A 16,275-nucleotide genomic window follows, 5' to 3' on the forward strand; every position below is an offset into this window, starting at 1 on the left:
GCCTTTACTTGTACATTTTCTTAGAGATTTGCATATATTCAAATAAATATTTGTTAAATGTTCACCCCAAACTAAAAGTACAACACGTGTAATTAGATTATTTTATTGACAGTTTAGAGATCAGTTACATACATATATATAACTATGATTAGCATTTAGAATGTAGGTTTGGAACTCACAAGATATCGGACATGTGGAGTAGATACTCTGTTCAATGTAAGGCCGTACGATCAGAGGCAGATAGGATTCGTTAAAATAAACTCAAAACCTTTGTCCTGGGTAAAACCAGTTATATTATCAAGAGGGATTTAACAGGTGAATGATGCATTCCTGTGTGAGCTAACCAGCCATGTACTTTCAAGTCATTATCGTATCATCGGCAAAGAGTGACCATGCAAAATAAAAGTGAGATGATCTTTAACGTTAAGTAAGGGATTAATTAAAAGGGTTTTACAATACAGCGTGTCTTTTTGGTAAAAGTAACACCTTGTGTTGTCCAAGGCACGGATCTACATATGTTATGACGGCAGAAGAAGACACTGTTGTAGGGTTTATAGTTTGAATAACCAAGGCGACGGAGGCGACCATTTTAACTCGATCTCCGGCTCAATGTTTTCTTCTTGTCCTCAACAAGGGGGCTGTGGCCAAAAAATCTCCCAATGACACCGCAAACTATGGTCTGGTCAACTATGATGTGTTGATCTTGGGCTTTTGATCTTGGTGATGGACAGGTCACTGATAACGTATGATAATAAACCAGGTAATACATGGTCCTTCCCATGTATCTCTCTCGCAACAACACCAAACCAAAATGTAAGTGTAATGTAAGTTTATGGCTGAGTGAGAATCACATGCATAATATGAGGAGACCTCGCTGCATGTCATATGGAAAACGCCAAGGCTCTCGACTAAAAAAAGCATACAAAAATAAAAAACACAAAGATATAAAATAACCGTTGTCTAACATCTTTCATTATTTCTGGTGCTTCACACCAGCCTACATCGGTTATGAGTTTGTTTCATGAGGCTGGTTACGAGAGAACCAAAGGTGATGGTCAAACTGTATTTCAGGTGAAATATGGCTGTGGAATTCTGGGGGATGTAGTCGATTAGCATGTTGGACGCATAAGGTGTCAACTCTCACACCTCGGATCAGCAGCGATGTTATTGGACAGAACCCTAGCTCTTCAACACAAAGCCAATGAATGATGACACATCACGGTGGATGTACATCTGTACCGCTAGAATTACAAACAACCCGTAGAACCGCCTTTAAGATGACTGTAACACTGAAAACCGTTTTATTTGTAGTCCAAACTTCCATCGAGCTACAGTCAATGGTAGTCAATTACAACAACTTAAAGAGGCATTGAAAATGTTAACAGAAACATCGATTCACCACCAAAACTCTCATCACCTAAAACAGCCGAATAATAAATCTATGTCCAGTCGATCTATCAAAGTGACCCTGACATCGTACCCCCCTCATCTTAGAGACCCGCACACGGCTGACACAAACTTTAACCAAGTCTCCGGATCTGTGGATGTCTCCTTCCCATGATCGCCTGCGGTTATCTCTGAAGAACCCCCATCCCACACCCCTTAAGTCCTCGGTACCCTCCTCTCCCACCTCCTCCACCCCCCTCAGTGGCGGCCCAGCAGCTTGGAGAAGAACCCCGGGGAGGAGGCCTCGTTGCTGGGTGTGGCCCCCGGACTCGGCCCCTCCTCCTGGGTCAGCTGGCTCCTGAGGGCCAGGCCCAGCTCCTTATCCAGCTGCTCCAGCTCCGACTGGTCCAGTAGCTCAAAGTCCTCCACCTCGCTGTCGGACTCCGACTCCCCTGCCAGCGCGATGGGCAGCAGGGCCGTGTTGCATTCTGGGAGTCTAGACCTAGACATGGCCAGGACTTCGGAGGGGATCGCCATGCCGACAGCGGCTTCTATCCTCTCCTGGATGGCGGCCGTTACTGCGGCGGCGATGGCGTCGCTCGCCATCTGGTTGACGAGGTCCATGGCCTGGTCGGTGGGGTCCCGGCGGGGCGGGGCCGCCGAGGTGTGCTTGGACCTGATTGGCCGCCGGGCCCGCGTGGGCGGGGTGGGCAGGCCGATGCTGAGGTCGTCGTCATCGTCTCCGTTGGTTCCCGCGCCGTTGTCCAGCGAGGGGAACTCTGGGAGGCCCCCGATGAAGGCTTCCTCCTTATCGAGGTCTGTTATTGGAGGAGAAGGAACACGAGTGTTGGTGAAGGTCAGAAACAGGATACAGGCGGGTGTGTGTCTACCAGAGGGTCGGGGACCACACCTTCCGAGTTGTCTGTCTGCGGGGTATGGCCCTCTGACAGGTTGAAGGTCCCGTTGTCGGTCCAGGTGACGTCTGAGACCTCTGTGTCTGAGACGGACATCTCCTTACAGACCGTGGAGTCCAGCTGGGGAGGAGAACGCAGACAGATGTTAGCTCCGCCCTCAACACTCACCCCCAACAACACGACCAGGAAGGTGCTTTGAGGTTCATTATGATGGAGCTTTACAATAGATGAAGTTTGTTCCCGTGGAAACCGATGGTCACCAGGGTCACCATTGTATGCGATGGTGACAACTGAACAGAGAAAACCACACCGCTGTGCTCACTGTACACGACAAGGTGGAATGGGGTTCTGTCGATGAGCAGACGGTGTAATGTTATTGGTGGAGGAGGGGTCAGCTGACCTTGGGGAACAGGGAGGAGAGGTCCGCCTCGATGCTCTCCTTCTCCGACGTGGCCTGGAGCAGTCTCCGCTCTGGAAGGAGACATTGGGTCTGAGCAGGATTTACCGGCTCAGCGGACAGACAACGAGGCAATGACATGAGTTTGGTGGAGCTGTCAGACTCGTCTGTCGTCTGTCCATACGTACGTATGATGCTGGTACTATACTGAAGGTTGCAGATACTAGTTATTAATACAAAAGCAATATAACCTGGTATTAACTAGTAATTCGACTTTCAGGTTCAGAACGTGAAAGTCTTCTTCGTGAAAGGTCCAGTATCTCCTTCATTTATTTTACTAGATTGAATTTACCAATTAGATCTATAGTGGTTAGGGTGATTGACTCCCAGACTAAAGGATCCAGGTTTGATCCCCAATGTCTATCCGTAGGCATCCTAGAGCAGGTTCCCCTGACCCCTCCCTGCTTCTTCATTACCTGTATCTTTATCCACTGTGGGTCTTTCTGGATTAAAGTGTACAAATGACTCAATAGTAGTAAATAGTGAAGGTCTGTAAGCTGTCGTGAGGCTGAGGTCCTCATCACGTTACCATGGTTATCTTTGATCCTCTGGAGGAACTGGCCTACGCCGAAGTCCAGCTTCTGCAGAACTGGCTTCAGCCACAAGGCAAACTCCTGGGAGGAGATCAGGGGCCACAGAAAGACTCCTAGTACTGCAGGGGACAGTGACAGGAAGTGGTCAGTATGGAGGTGTTTACCAGGAAGTCATTGGCTTTGACGTTTAAGGCAAACCCAGAAGGTAGGGAGTATAGCAATTGGTATTGGTAAACAAATGTCTCTAAAAATGTTGTACTCACAATATACAAGTAAGAATTGTACTTTTAATACAAAAGAAAGTCATACTTAGGACATAGGAAACGACGATGCCTGGAATGTAGCGCCCTAGGACGGCGAAGAAGGTGCACAGGCTGCAGACCAGCAAGCAAAACTAGGAGAAAAAATGTAGAACCTCACATTAATATCCAACATGTCCTCCCAACAGGGCTTCATTCTGAGTTAAGGTTCACCAGAGCGTCCACAAACACAGCCAAGCCTCGATCTGATTCAATCCAAACCTCAATCCAGACCAGCCTTCAGAAGAACCTTGACTATGGACATGTGTTTGCACCTTTTTGTGTGGTCCAAAACCATCTCCATAACCATCTCCCTAGTCTTGCCTTTGTAAGAACAATTATTGTCAGGACCCAATAAGTATCCAGTACAACATTCCTGTTTGAGGACCTGGCAAAGGCTTGACTGTGGACACTATTTGGACCTTTTGGTGTAGTTGTTGGTCGGACCTGACACTGGAGATGTGGTTCTGACCTTGTACTGTAGACCATGGAGATGTGTTTGGACCCTGAGGTTAGGACCTTGTGGTGTAGATCATGGAGATGTGTTTGGACCCTGAGGTTCTGACCTTGTGGTGTAGATCATGGAGATGTGTTTGGACCCTGAGATTCTGACCTTTTGGTGTAGATCATGGAGATTTGTTTGGACCCTGTGGTTCTGACCTTGTGGTGTAGATCATGGAGATGTGTTTGGACCCTGAGGTTCTGACCTTGTGGTGTAGATCATGGAGATGTGTTTGGACCCTGAGGTTAGGACCTTGTGGTGTAGATCATGGAGATGTGTTTGGACCCTGAGGTTCTGACCTTGTGGTGTAGATCATGGAGATGTGTTTGGACCCTAAGGTTCTGACCTTGTGGTGTAGATCATGGAGATGTGTTTGGACCCTGAGGTTCTGACCTTGTGGTGTAGACCATGGAGATGTGATTGGACCCTGAGGTTAGGACCTTGTGGTGTAGATCATGGAGATGAGTTTGGACCCTGAGGTTCTGACCTTGTGGTGTAGATCATGGAGATGTGTTAGGACCCTGAGGTTAGGACCTTGTGGTGTAGATCATGGAGATGTGTTTGGACCCTGAGGTTCTGACCTTGTGGTGTAGATCATGGAAATGTGTTTAGACCCTGAGGTTCTGACCTTGTGGTGTAGATCATGGAGATGTGTTTGGACCCTGAGGTTCTGACCTTGTGGTGTAGATCATGGAGATGTGTTTGGACCCTGAGGTTCTGACCTTGTGGTGTAGATCATGGAGATGTGTTTGGACCCTGAAATTCTGACCTTGCCAGGGTTCTGCTGCTTGAAGGAGGAGGTCTCCTGGAGGAAGAGCTTGAAGGCCTGGCTGACGGGAGGTTCTGTCTCCGACCCCCCAGACTCCCCCGGGTCCATCAGCTTCCAGCTGGCAGAGCAACACACAGAGGTATGAGACGTCAGCACACAAACATCTACACACACACAAATCTACACACTCATCCACACACACACACACACACAGCGGTATGACACGTCAGCACACACACATCTAACCAGACACATCTACACACACAGCGGTATGACACGTCAGAGCCCACAAACATCTACACACACAGTGGTATGAGACGTCAGAGAACACATACATCAGAAGCACACTAGTAGAACCATCAGCACACACACATCATAAACAAACCAAGAAATAAACAAATCAGCCCAAAGTCAAGATGGATCGTTTAAGATCAGATCCATTTTGTAATCCCTTCTAATAATCTGACATAACCTTCTTAGTTTCGTGCTACCCTTATATGTCTCAATCCCTAATGAGGGAGTGGCCATCGGCTCCCAGCCCGTGATAGGCCGGGAGATCTATGAGGTCATCAGGGTGTTCCGGTGACACAACAACAGTCCGAGGCACTAGGGGAAACTTCTAGGAAGAGCGGGACGCCTGAGGAGCTCGGAAACCCGAGGAGACGGCTGACTTCCAGGTATTAACGTGCACGGCGGGCATGATACAAGCGTGCACGGCGGGGGTGAGATGAGCTTGCACGTGGCCAGGGAACATGATATCAACAGCAGTGCGTTCACTGGTGCCAAAACAGACACAACATACCCTATATAGCACTGTATGTAGCGCAGAGAACCTAACGCTGAATGGGCATGGAGCTACGGGGTTAAAGGACCTTTAACGGTGGAGGTTTATTACCGACATGTGATCGGAAAGTAGAACAATCTTTAAGAGTGAGATTCTGACTGAAGTCGGACCAAGGATCAAACTGTATTTGGATTACAACCTTCAATGGTGTCAACAGTCGAAGGAACGCGGTTGGTCTATTTGGATCACAATTTAAGGTGTCCCAAATAGACCACATTAAATTGGCGGGAAAAAGTTTGGCGGGAAAATGTCTCAGTTTCCCGCCAAATCGGTGGTGATCTGTAACTAAAACTAAATAAAAGAACTGAAAACAAACTAGGTGCATCTTTAAGAGTAAGAACTCTTACTTCATAAGTTGATTACTAATTACAAATACTAACTAATTCTACGTTTACAAATAACTTAACCAGTGAAAGGGAACAAAACGGTGGCTCAGGGGCTAAACCCTGTTAGTGTGCTAACAACATAGGCCTTGTAGCGACCCAAGTTTGGTTCTTACTTGTGGTCCTACGATCCAGTAAAAATATGTATAACATTTTCAAAACCTAGCATGACCAGGTCCCTGTAAAACACCTATCATGACCAGGTCCCTGAAAACGTCTGGCATGCTTAGGTCCCTCTAAAAACCTAGCATGCTAACACACTAGCTTAAGGAACTCCCAAGACCCCTTTTCATCTGTCAAGCACAAAATGGACGCCCTTGTGTGTACGAGTGGTTGGTAATAACACCGTGCCCGTGTGACCGTGTTGGCTGGTGTACCAGCGTTGTTACGATGTTTATGTTAACGTCCCATAGTGAAAGGTCACATTTGTTGCCGTGGTTACTGCCCAGGATTCTATCAGCTGTTTTTTACTGCTTGTCGGTGGTTGAGTGCTAAATATATACAGATAAAGGTTACAAGGCAGAGTAAAACGTTCCTAAATAATCAATGATGAAGTGAAGGTTTGGTACACAAAAATCAATCAAAATACACTGTAGTCCGAACTGAAAAGACCTCTGCAGAGGATCAACTGAGGATGGCATGAACGTGACTTGGCACTTTTCAGCACAAACACACACACACACACACACACACACACACACACACACACACACACACACACACACACACACACACACACACACACACACACACACACACACACAGCTGTTTGGTGGCATTCCTGTCCACTTACTGAGTGCGGCCTGATTAGTCATAACAATGTTCCATGCGTCCCAGAATACCCCTGGCACCACCAGCGGGCTGGAAACTGGCACCAGGCCTGGCCTTGTTGTAGTGGTGGAGACCTTACCACCACATGGTGCTACGTGTGGCTGATCCAACCCACCCTCCCCCTTCCCTCCTGAACCCATTCACCTGACTCCCCCCCCTCCCTCTCCGTCTCCCTGCGCGCCCGGCAGCAGCCTCTCTGGAACGTGGTTAGCCGGAAAGGCGACATGGAAGATCTCCTGGTCACACGTCCGTCTGGCGATGGCGGTCAGATTATGGTTTTGTCTTCCTGGAAGACGGTCCGTCGCCAGGGCAACCAGCCGGACATGTGTATTGTACAACCGAAAACACACAAACAACTACACACATTACTAACCGGTCAACCAGCCAACAACATGACCAGCTGACCAACCAACCAACCAATCACAATCCAAAGTAAATAATCCGACCACCAACCAGTTGACCAACTACCAACTGACCGACCAGCTAACCCAACTTCCAATCACAGGACTCGATTACAGACCACATAATCGACAACCGGACCTCCTTTAGATTTACTGGTGGAGTCTGGAGGTCTGGAGATCTGAGGGTCTACAGTCTGGAGGTCTGAGGGTCTACAGTCTGGAGGTCTGGAGGTCTGAAGGTCTACAGTCTGGAGGTCTGAGGGTCTACAGTCTGGAGGTCTGAGGGTCTACAGTCTGGAGGTCTGGAGGTCTGAAGGTCTACAGTCTGGAGGTCTGGAGGTCTGAGGGTCTACAGTCTGGAGGTCTGAGGGTCTACAGTCTGGAGGTCTGGAGGTCTGAAGGTCTACAGTCTGGAGGTCTGAGGGTCTACAGTCTGGAGGTCTGGAGGTCTGAAGGTCTACAGTCTGGAGGTCTGGAGGTCTGAGGGTCTACAGTCTGGAGCCTGGAGGTCTGAGGGTCTACAGTCTGGAGGTCTGAAGGTCTGGAGGTCTAGAGGATTCTCGATCCAGGAGGTCCGCACTCTAGACTCTGGTCTGTTGACTTGGGGAACAGGTGGGGGGACAGATGGTCTGGGGTCAGGGGGTCTGGTGGTCTGGGGGTCTGGTGGGAGGGACAGGTGTCCAGGGTCTGGTCTGAGCCTGCCCGGGACCAGCTGTTGATCAGCTGAGCTGCTGAAGCCTCGGTCCTTAGTGACCCCACGGGCTCTGAGCCCCTGACCTACCCTGGCTGGGTTTGAATATAGAGTATAATACAGGCCTTGCTATATTTATGATAGAAAATATCTATTTATACATGGAAGAATACTTACAATGTATTTATTCACGCATAGAAGCAGGCAGACAAGTGCAGGCCACAATACCAGGCGTTTCAGCACGTGTGTTGAAGTAAATATAGTTTGTGTGTGTGTGTGTGTGTGTGTGTGTGTGTGTGTGTGTGTGTGTGTGTGTGTGTGTGTGTGTGTGTGTGACACAGTAACTTGACCTCTGAAGCAGCTAGTGTGTGTTTATGATCTGTGTTGACAGTCGACTTCCCAGTAAACCGCAGTCCTAATCTACACTAAACAGTGGTTCAGCAGAACCCCAGGGTATAGAGGACCCAGGACCGTGGAGACGCGCACCTGAATAGAAACCGCTAGAAGCCTGTGAACAAAGTTTCTTACAACTGTGTAATACTTGACTATTTAATATAAACAATTTCAAGGTGCCCTGAGCACGGAGCTGACAGGAAAAGCTCTAACCATGAGAACAAAATGGATCCTTTCAATGTAAAATGGTAAATGGACTTCATTTATACCACCGGACACCTCGACACTCTGAGGATCCGGGGATCAAACTAGCAACTTTCCGGTTACCAGCCAACCCGCTCTATCTCCTGAGCCACATGCCGCCACAGGCCGGATGTTCTCTATCCGGCCTTCATCGGTCTACCCTGCCTCTCCTTCAGAACAACCCTGCTTCATCAACCTCATGCCTGCATCAAACACACCCAGAGATGGTGCCCCACCTCAGTCCTGATGTAGTCAACCAGAACTACTCCTCAGCACATTACCGATCTGAACACAAACTCAGAGATGCTGCTGAGGACACACACCAGTCAGTGGTCAGGGAGACTATCCCCTCGCTGACCAGACCACCCCAGAGCTCCCATCCTGTACCTCGTCCCTGACTCCTTGCAGGACATTGGGCCAGGAGGTTCAGGAGATCCGGTTCAGGGCGGTTTGTCTTCACGGCGAGGTTTTGACCACCACGTGGATCAGAGGACCAGACGGCGGAGGAGAAACGGAGGATGTATCTGTCTTGGGCGGTAAAGTAAGATGGTCCACGAAGGTAATCCCAGCAGAAGGTTCCGGCGTGCGGGTCGTGCCGGCAGACGTTGTGTACGTGTGACTCGGCGCGGAGCAACTTGTGTTTATCTGCCGTCAAGCCCCCAGTGCGGGTATTTCAACAAGCCTGTCTAAAAATAGATGGGTCACACTGAATTCCTACCGGCCGGCCATCACGAGCTGGGGTGGGGCGGGGGGGTAGGGAGGGGGCAACACAGAGGGGCTCAGCGAGGTGCTGTTTGTGAGTTGGTCTTTAAACGAGGGATCTGGGAGCTGGGGGGGTGGGGGGGTGGTTGGTGTCAGGGTGGTGAGGGGGTAAGGGGGGGGGGGGGGTGTTGGGTGAGATCAGCCCTCCTAAAGCTCTCTCTGAACTCCCCTGGAGTGACCCAGGAGACCGGACCCCCGCGGTCCGACCATAAGCCCTGTTCCATACCCTTGCTCTCACACAATTCTCTCTCTCTCTCTCTCTCTCTTTCTCTCTCTCTCTCTCTCTCGCTCTCTCCCTTTCTTTTTCACCCTCCCTCTCCCTGTCTCTCTCTCTGATCTCTCCAACTCCTCTTTGTCTTTCTCGCTAATTGTGCTTACTCATGGCCTGGGTGACCTGCAGTGATCCCAGCATAGTTAGGCCTTGGGTGTGAAGGTATGTCCTACAGTGGGCGTGGTTTGGAGGTGTGTGTGTATGTGTCAACGGTGAGTGCTGATTGGTTGATTGGACATTGTGATTGCATCATCGACTCGGGCATAAACAACAACATCCAGCCTATGATGAGTGAGGTGGAGCGACAGACCTGTCCTGGCGGATGCTTTCTCAGAAGTTGGGTAACAGCGCTTTGCCAGGCGCTAGCACTAGCTAGCGTTAGCACTAGCATAAACAAACACACAGTTGCTTCAGGGTGAATACTCTTTTGAAGGGATAAATCATCAGACATATTATAGAACATTGTCTGACATTGCTAACCGGACTAATAGCCGGTGTGTTTGTCGCCACATGTTTGAACACCTTTCCTGTCCGTCTGTTAGGCTTCATGTTTAGTATCTGTATCATTATGATGTCATCGACGCAGCAGCCAGGCCTGTTGTCACGACGACATTCCCGGTACTGAGCTCTGGGCATGGACCTACTGACCAATCAGGGCGGGCCTTATCAGCCACACCTGCTGATCCTTTGAGAGGAAGGACGTGATTGGCTGGAAGGCATCTTGAGGGGACTTTTAGTTGTTATGCGAGTGAACAAGTAGTTGTGTCATCATACACAACCACGCACGCACGCACACACACACACACACACACACACACACACACACACACACCACTAACACAATAAGAACAAACACACACACATATCACTAACACACACACTTATCACTAACACAATAAGAAACACACACACAAACACACACACACACTTATATCACTAACACACACACACTTATCACTAACATAATAAGAAACACACACACACACACAGTGAATGTGTAGACACATTTAGTAGAAATGAGGAAAGTGTAGTGTGGCTCGTGTGTGTGTGTGTGTGTGTGTGTGTGTGTGTGTGTGTGTGTGTGCCAGGTCTCTCAGGATTCCGTCTCACTGAGATCTGAGGGCGTGTTGCGCAATGTTTTCAAAAATTTTGAGAGAGAGAGAGAGAGAGAGAGAGAGAGAGAGAGAGAGAGAGACTGTGTGTTTACTCTTGTGGAGCCCCTCGCAGTGGGGCATGTTTGTGTCTGGAGCGTCAGAGTGAGCTATGCTAATGCTGGTGTTATTGTGCAGACACACACACACCTGCAGCTGTCAGCGTGCTTCATCGACAGGGTTATCTCCAAAGAGCCCTTGCCAGACGCTCAGTATCTCACAACACACCTCTGACAGACAACAACATGTGACGACCTATAGATATACAAATATAGATACAGATATCGGCATACAGATAGATATAAACATATAGACATATATTCCTATGAGGTGTGTACCCTATATCTATATCTATAATAGATGTAGATTCTATACCTATATCTATCGCTCAGTGGCGTTGTATTGAAGAGTCTTTCTAATGACTCAATTCTAAATGGTAGATAGACATGCATACTGTATTCAGATGTATAGGTTGAAGCACTTCAATGAGCTCATTGATATCTTGTTTGTATATTAGAGCTGTTTTGCCTCAGCCCAACAGTTCCCCCTTGTGGTGGTGTGTGGCATAACGAGGCGTTCGAGATGAACGCCTATACTGATGAGACACACACACACACACACACACACACACACACACACACGTCTTTGTCAGTAACTTTTTCTGTCAATCAGACTGTTGCTTCCTCTCTTCCGTCTGGCTGTCTGCCTGCCTGTCTGTCTGTCTGTAGGTCTTTATGCCATCCCAGGACATCGATGTTAGTATTATTAAAGGAATTTCCCATCTGCTGACATTTAGCACACTTTAAACTTTTTAACAAACCATCTCTTTAGTTATTTAACAGAAGACACATGATCCAAAGCATCTTACAGTGGATTCAGAGACGGGTCAGGAGCAGGTAGGGGTTAGACAGTACAAAGACAGGTCATTAGGAGCAGGTAGGGGTAAGACAGTACAGAGGTTAAGATGAAGAGCAGACGTACCGTCTTGTGACTCGGCTCCAGAGGTCCATCACTGCGGAGAGAGGAGACGTCTTTCAGACCAGGACAGACATGACATGTACGACCCAACGAGCGTTCAAGATGTTTCTACCCGTTATGTTATCTATCTAACATAAAGGACCTCTCATCCAGACCTTGTGGCTGAGTGTTGTGAGCATTTATTATGGGATTCATCTTGAATGTAATGTTATCGTGTTGAGCTGTTTACTAACAATCTACCTCTGAAAAGAAACACAGGGCAAGGAATCAGAAATAGGAGGATCTAGAGGTCAGGAGAACATGGAGTAAAGAATCGTTGATAGATGTTCAAACCATCTCACCATCAAGGGACCTTCATCAAACCTGCCCTGTCCCTTTCCCCTGAGAGCCATTACAGCTCTAAGTGACATTTTCTCTCCTCTTTGCCCACAGGCTGAGTCAGGGAACAAATCCACTGGACATGCTATCATGTTGGAACAACAACCGATGGGAGAAACAACCGATGGGAGAAAAGGTTTAAGAACACTCTTAACGTGATTACAATTTAGGGCACGTTTAACGTGTAGGCCTACTAGCTATATATATATACTAACCCTATATACAAAGATGGATAGCTGGATAAACTGTTACTCTTACATCAACAACAAATGCAATTTCTGAGCACATAAAACTTCCCAGCACAAACAACAGCATTAGCAAGTGCTGTTCAGATTGCCCTGATCTGTATTGATCAGACACGCGAGGGCTACCTGCTATCTAGCATGGCTACAGATCAGTCACAAGACGGGAGTAATGCCTTGACCTGTGGTGTGAGGAGAACAGCCAGCTGTTGGCTGGGGAGGGGCGAGGTGTTGTTGCCGTCAAGCCAGCTTTTCCTGCTTCTGACGGCCGGACTAAACAGGCCAGCTGGAACAGCACCACAAACTACTGACAATCACAAACGTTGTTTCTGCTAACCAGCTGTCTGGTGCCTTCCCATTATGTCTGTCCGTTCAGCCGGGCTCCCTTCCCCTCCCTGGAGGAACAAACATCTTAGTCCTGGGAGGAGGACATCTATCTATGTTGTACATGGTGACAGGGTTAACCTAAGCTAACCTAAGTACTTGTAGCATTGTGTAGCATCTTATCCTAGCTATCGTTAGTACTTAGCATTGTGCAGCCTCTTATCCTAGCTCTCTTTAGTACTTAGCATTGTGTAGCCTCTTATCCTAGCTCTCTTTAGCACTTAGCATTGTGTAGCATCTTATCCTGGCTCTCTTTAGTACTTAGCATTGTATAGCATCTTATCCTGGCTATCTTTAGTACTTAGCATGGTGTAGCCTCTTATCCTAGCTCTCTTTAGTACTTAGCATTGTATAGCATCTTATCCTGGCTATCTTTAGTACTTAGCATGGTGTAGCCTCTTATCCTATCTATCTTTGTTGCATACGGGGAATGGATTAACCTGGTGATTCTTAGTTCTTGGCACTTGTTTCTATGAACATCCTTACTGTACAGACAGTAATATATTGTTGTTTCTCTTTTTTCTGACAAATGTACTTATTGTAAGTCACTTTTGATAAAAGCGTCTACTAAATGCCCTAAATGTCAATGTACCGGGGATCCCTCTCCTGGGTTCCTTCTCAGGGTCTGTACCCTCTTGGTTTAGAGGGAGAAGGGTTTGGGGCCACTGTTTAATGTGAGGTCTGAGATGCCCTTTTGAGACTGGAACTGTGATTAAAGGCTGGAACATAAGTGTCTAACTCGCCTGCAGAGCTCTGGCGCTGGCTGCAACTGTAACGCCTGCTCATCACATTCCCAGTGCAGAGGAGACGCTGAATGAGGGGTTTGTGTTCACGTTCGAGGTGAACCAGAGATAGGATTCACATGATGATGTAGGCTATGAATCCAAGCATGCTGTCTGACTATTTCAATAACTGGTGGAATTCTGGCTTGATACTCTTAGATGTAATTAACGTCTTATAAGCATTGCCTAAAGATTACCTCTTAGATTTTCATTGCAATTGGATAGAACTTAACTTATAACTATTTTGGTTTAAGTCATTTATATCTATAGAGTGTATGTGCGTGTGTGGGTACATGTGTGTGTCCGTGTGTCTGTGTGCGTGTGTGCATATGTTTAGTTAGGGGTTCTGCGTTTTTAAGGCTCAGCATCTGCGATGGAGCAGTGCATCATGGGAGTCATGTGTCAAGAGTGGTGATCCTACCTCTGGATTCAGACAAGATGAACGCCTCTTTGAGGGTCGCCACGGTGACTGCCCCGGCCAGGCAGAGGGAGAGGAGACAGTACACCCGACCTGTGCTGAAAGCCACAAACCTACAGGAAGTACATCACAAGAGACTTGACATCAGCATCCTGTCTGGTGGCTCTATCTAGCTATACCTTTGTCTGTCTGTCTGTCTGTCTGTCTGTCTGTCTGTCTGTCTGTCTGTCTGTCTGTCTGTCTGTCTGTCTGTCTGTCTGTCTGTCTGTCTGTCTGTCTGTCTGTCTGTCTGGCTGTCTGTCTATATTGCTTTCAGTATATCTATCTATCAACGTTTGTTTGTCTATCTGTATATCCATGTTTGTAGATCTATCTGTTTATCTATCTATGTTTGTCTATCTGTATATCTGTTTTTCTATCTATCTGTTTATCTATGTTTGTCAATCAGTTTTCTATGTTTGTCCATCTGTTTATGTTTGTCTATCTGTATATCTATGTTTGTCTATCCGTAAATCTATGTTTGTCTATCTGTATATTTAATGTTGTCTATCTGTATATCTATGTTTGTACATCCATCTGTGTATCTATGTTTGTATATCTATCTCTATATCTATCTAAGTTTGTCTATCTCTATATCTGTGTTTGTACATCTATCTGTAGATCTGTATATCTATGTTTGTCTCTCTGTATATCTATCTGTTTTCTCTAAGGCTAGTTCTCTGTTTGCCTTTCCTTCTTTCCATCCATCTTCTCTACCTCCTTCCTGCATTTCACCTCTTTTAATCTTTAATCCCTCCCCCCCCCCACCCCCCCCCCCCCCCCCCCACCCACCCCCCCCCCCCCCCCACCCCCATCAGCTGGGTGTTGAACAAAGGAACAACATGCAGCGATGGCGTCCTGCCCAGCTAGTCAAACTAGTTTACTCTGCCACCATTGTCCTCCCCTCTGCCTCCCACGCGCGGCTACATAACCCTGACGACAGGGGACCTACGTTACCCTGACGACGGGTGAACCAGGTAACCCTGACGACGGTTGACCTAGGTAACCCTGACAACTGGTGACCTAGGTAACCCTGACGACGGCTGACCCAGGTGACTCTGCAACAGGTGACCTAGTTAACTCTGATGACGGTTGACCTAGGTAACCCTGACCACAGGGGACCTAGGTAACCATGACGACGGTTGACCTAGGTAACAACGATGACAGGTGACCACCCACCCACTGCCCACCATGTCCGTCACAGGTCCCCAGTGCTGCCGAGCCCCCCCGCCGGGCACCTGATGGACAGATTTAGCCTGCCCCTCTGAGGGGAGGGGGGCAGGTCATGTGGGGGGCCACAGGGCACATGTGATCAGATGGGTGTGATCACACCAGTAAACACAGTCACTGAGGTGAAGTGTCGTGAATTGAAGTACTTTACCAGACAACAAAACATGGGCCAACATCCAGGACAGAGAAGGATGTACCATATACTGTATCTATATCTATAGAACTATATAGCTGTATCTATATAGATACATCATATCTATATGTCTATATCTATATAACTATATCTATAAAGATATATCTATAGGCCATTGCTGAGCCTTTTAAATGTTTACTCCTCCATCATAACACCAGCAGTGACACACCTTGCGTTTATAATCACAATCCCGCAGATTGAGATTATAATAAATGTATGTTAACAAATTATAATGTTATAGGCTGCACGTTGTGTATGCATATCAGGGCTCTTAATTCTGCGGTTCTATTTGATGTCGCTGCAATATCCAGATTGTATTTTCATTTTGGTTCAAGGCTCAAATCACAGGCCATAGTGTCAAAGAACACCTAGTCGACATCATAAACATATTTATTCCACACAAATCACCTATTGCCCTTCTTAGAGAAAACTCTGAAAACGCATATCTGCACGAGTCAGAAAGCACTGCGTCATGCTGCTCACCAGAACGCGCTGTTGACGGCGGTGAACAGCGCGGCCGTCCGCGCGCCTCTCCTCCAGTTCACGGAGCTCCAGAGGCGGCGTGGTGCCGCCAGCCACCCCGCTCGGGCCTCCGGTCCCGGCTCCCCGTACGCCTGCCCACCACCGCCCGGCCGCCCCCCGCGGCCCCCCGGCCCGGCGGCGGCGGCGGCAGCATCTTCCTCGCCCCCGGCGCTGCTCTCGGTCCTCTCGTGGCTCGCCATGGAAAACATGAACGGGCCCCCACGCGCACTGCACGAAGGCGCGACGCCGGCCGCTCGGTTGTGTTGTGGTGACGTCAGC

The 16,275-nt window shown here is 48.1% G+C and overlaps 1 protein-coding gene across 1 annotated transcript; it reads right to left on the reverse strand.

The window, feature by feature from the left end:
* Window positions 1–113: 113 nt before the first annotated feature.
* Window positions 114–16,233, reverse strand: retreg1 (reticulophagy regulator 1). The gene is made up of 9 exons (XM_079751363.1): window positions 15,958–16,233; window positions 14,016–14,125; window positions 11,812–11,842; window positions 4,861–4,978; window positions 3,600–3,684; window positions 3,287–3,409; window positions 2,701–2,771; window positions 2,297–2,420; window positions 114–2,204 (listed from the first exon to the last, which is right to left on the reverse strand). The coding sequence occupies exons 1-9, from the start codon at window positions 16,203–16,205 to the stop codon at window positions 1,645–1,647; spliced, it is 1,470 nt and encodes a 489-aa protein (XP_079607489.1). The 5' UTR covers window positions 16,206–16,233; the 3' UTR covers window positions 114–1,644.
* Between the last annotated feature and the right edge of the window lie 42 nt (window positions 16,234–16,275).

Source organism: Pollachius pollachius, assembly GCF_949987615.1.
Source record: "Pollachius pollachius genome assembly, chromosome: 14".
NCBI classification, from domain to species: domain Eukaryota; kingdom Metazoa; phylum Chordata; class Actinopteri; order Gadiformes; family Gadidae; genus Pollachius; species Pollachius pollachius.

Excerpts from the sequence above, each read along its gene's own strand:
- retreg1 (XM_079751363.1), bottom strand. The coding sequence starts at position 16,205 with ATGTTTTCCATGGCGAGCCACGAGAGGACCGAGAGCAGCGCCGGGGGC. Across the intron at positions 14,126-15,957 it reads GCCGTCAACAGCGCGTTCTG|GTTTGTGGCTTTCAGCACAG; the intron begins GTGAGCAGCATG and ends TACTTCCTGTAG. Across the intron at positions 11,843-14,015 it reads CATCTTGTCTGAATCCAGAG|TGATGGACCTCTGGAGCCGA; the intron begins GTAGGATCACCA and ends CTCTCTCCGCAG.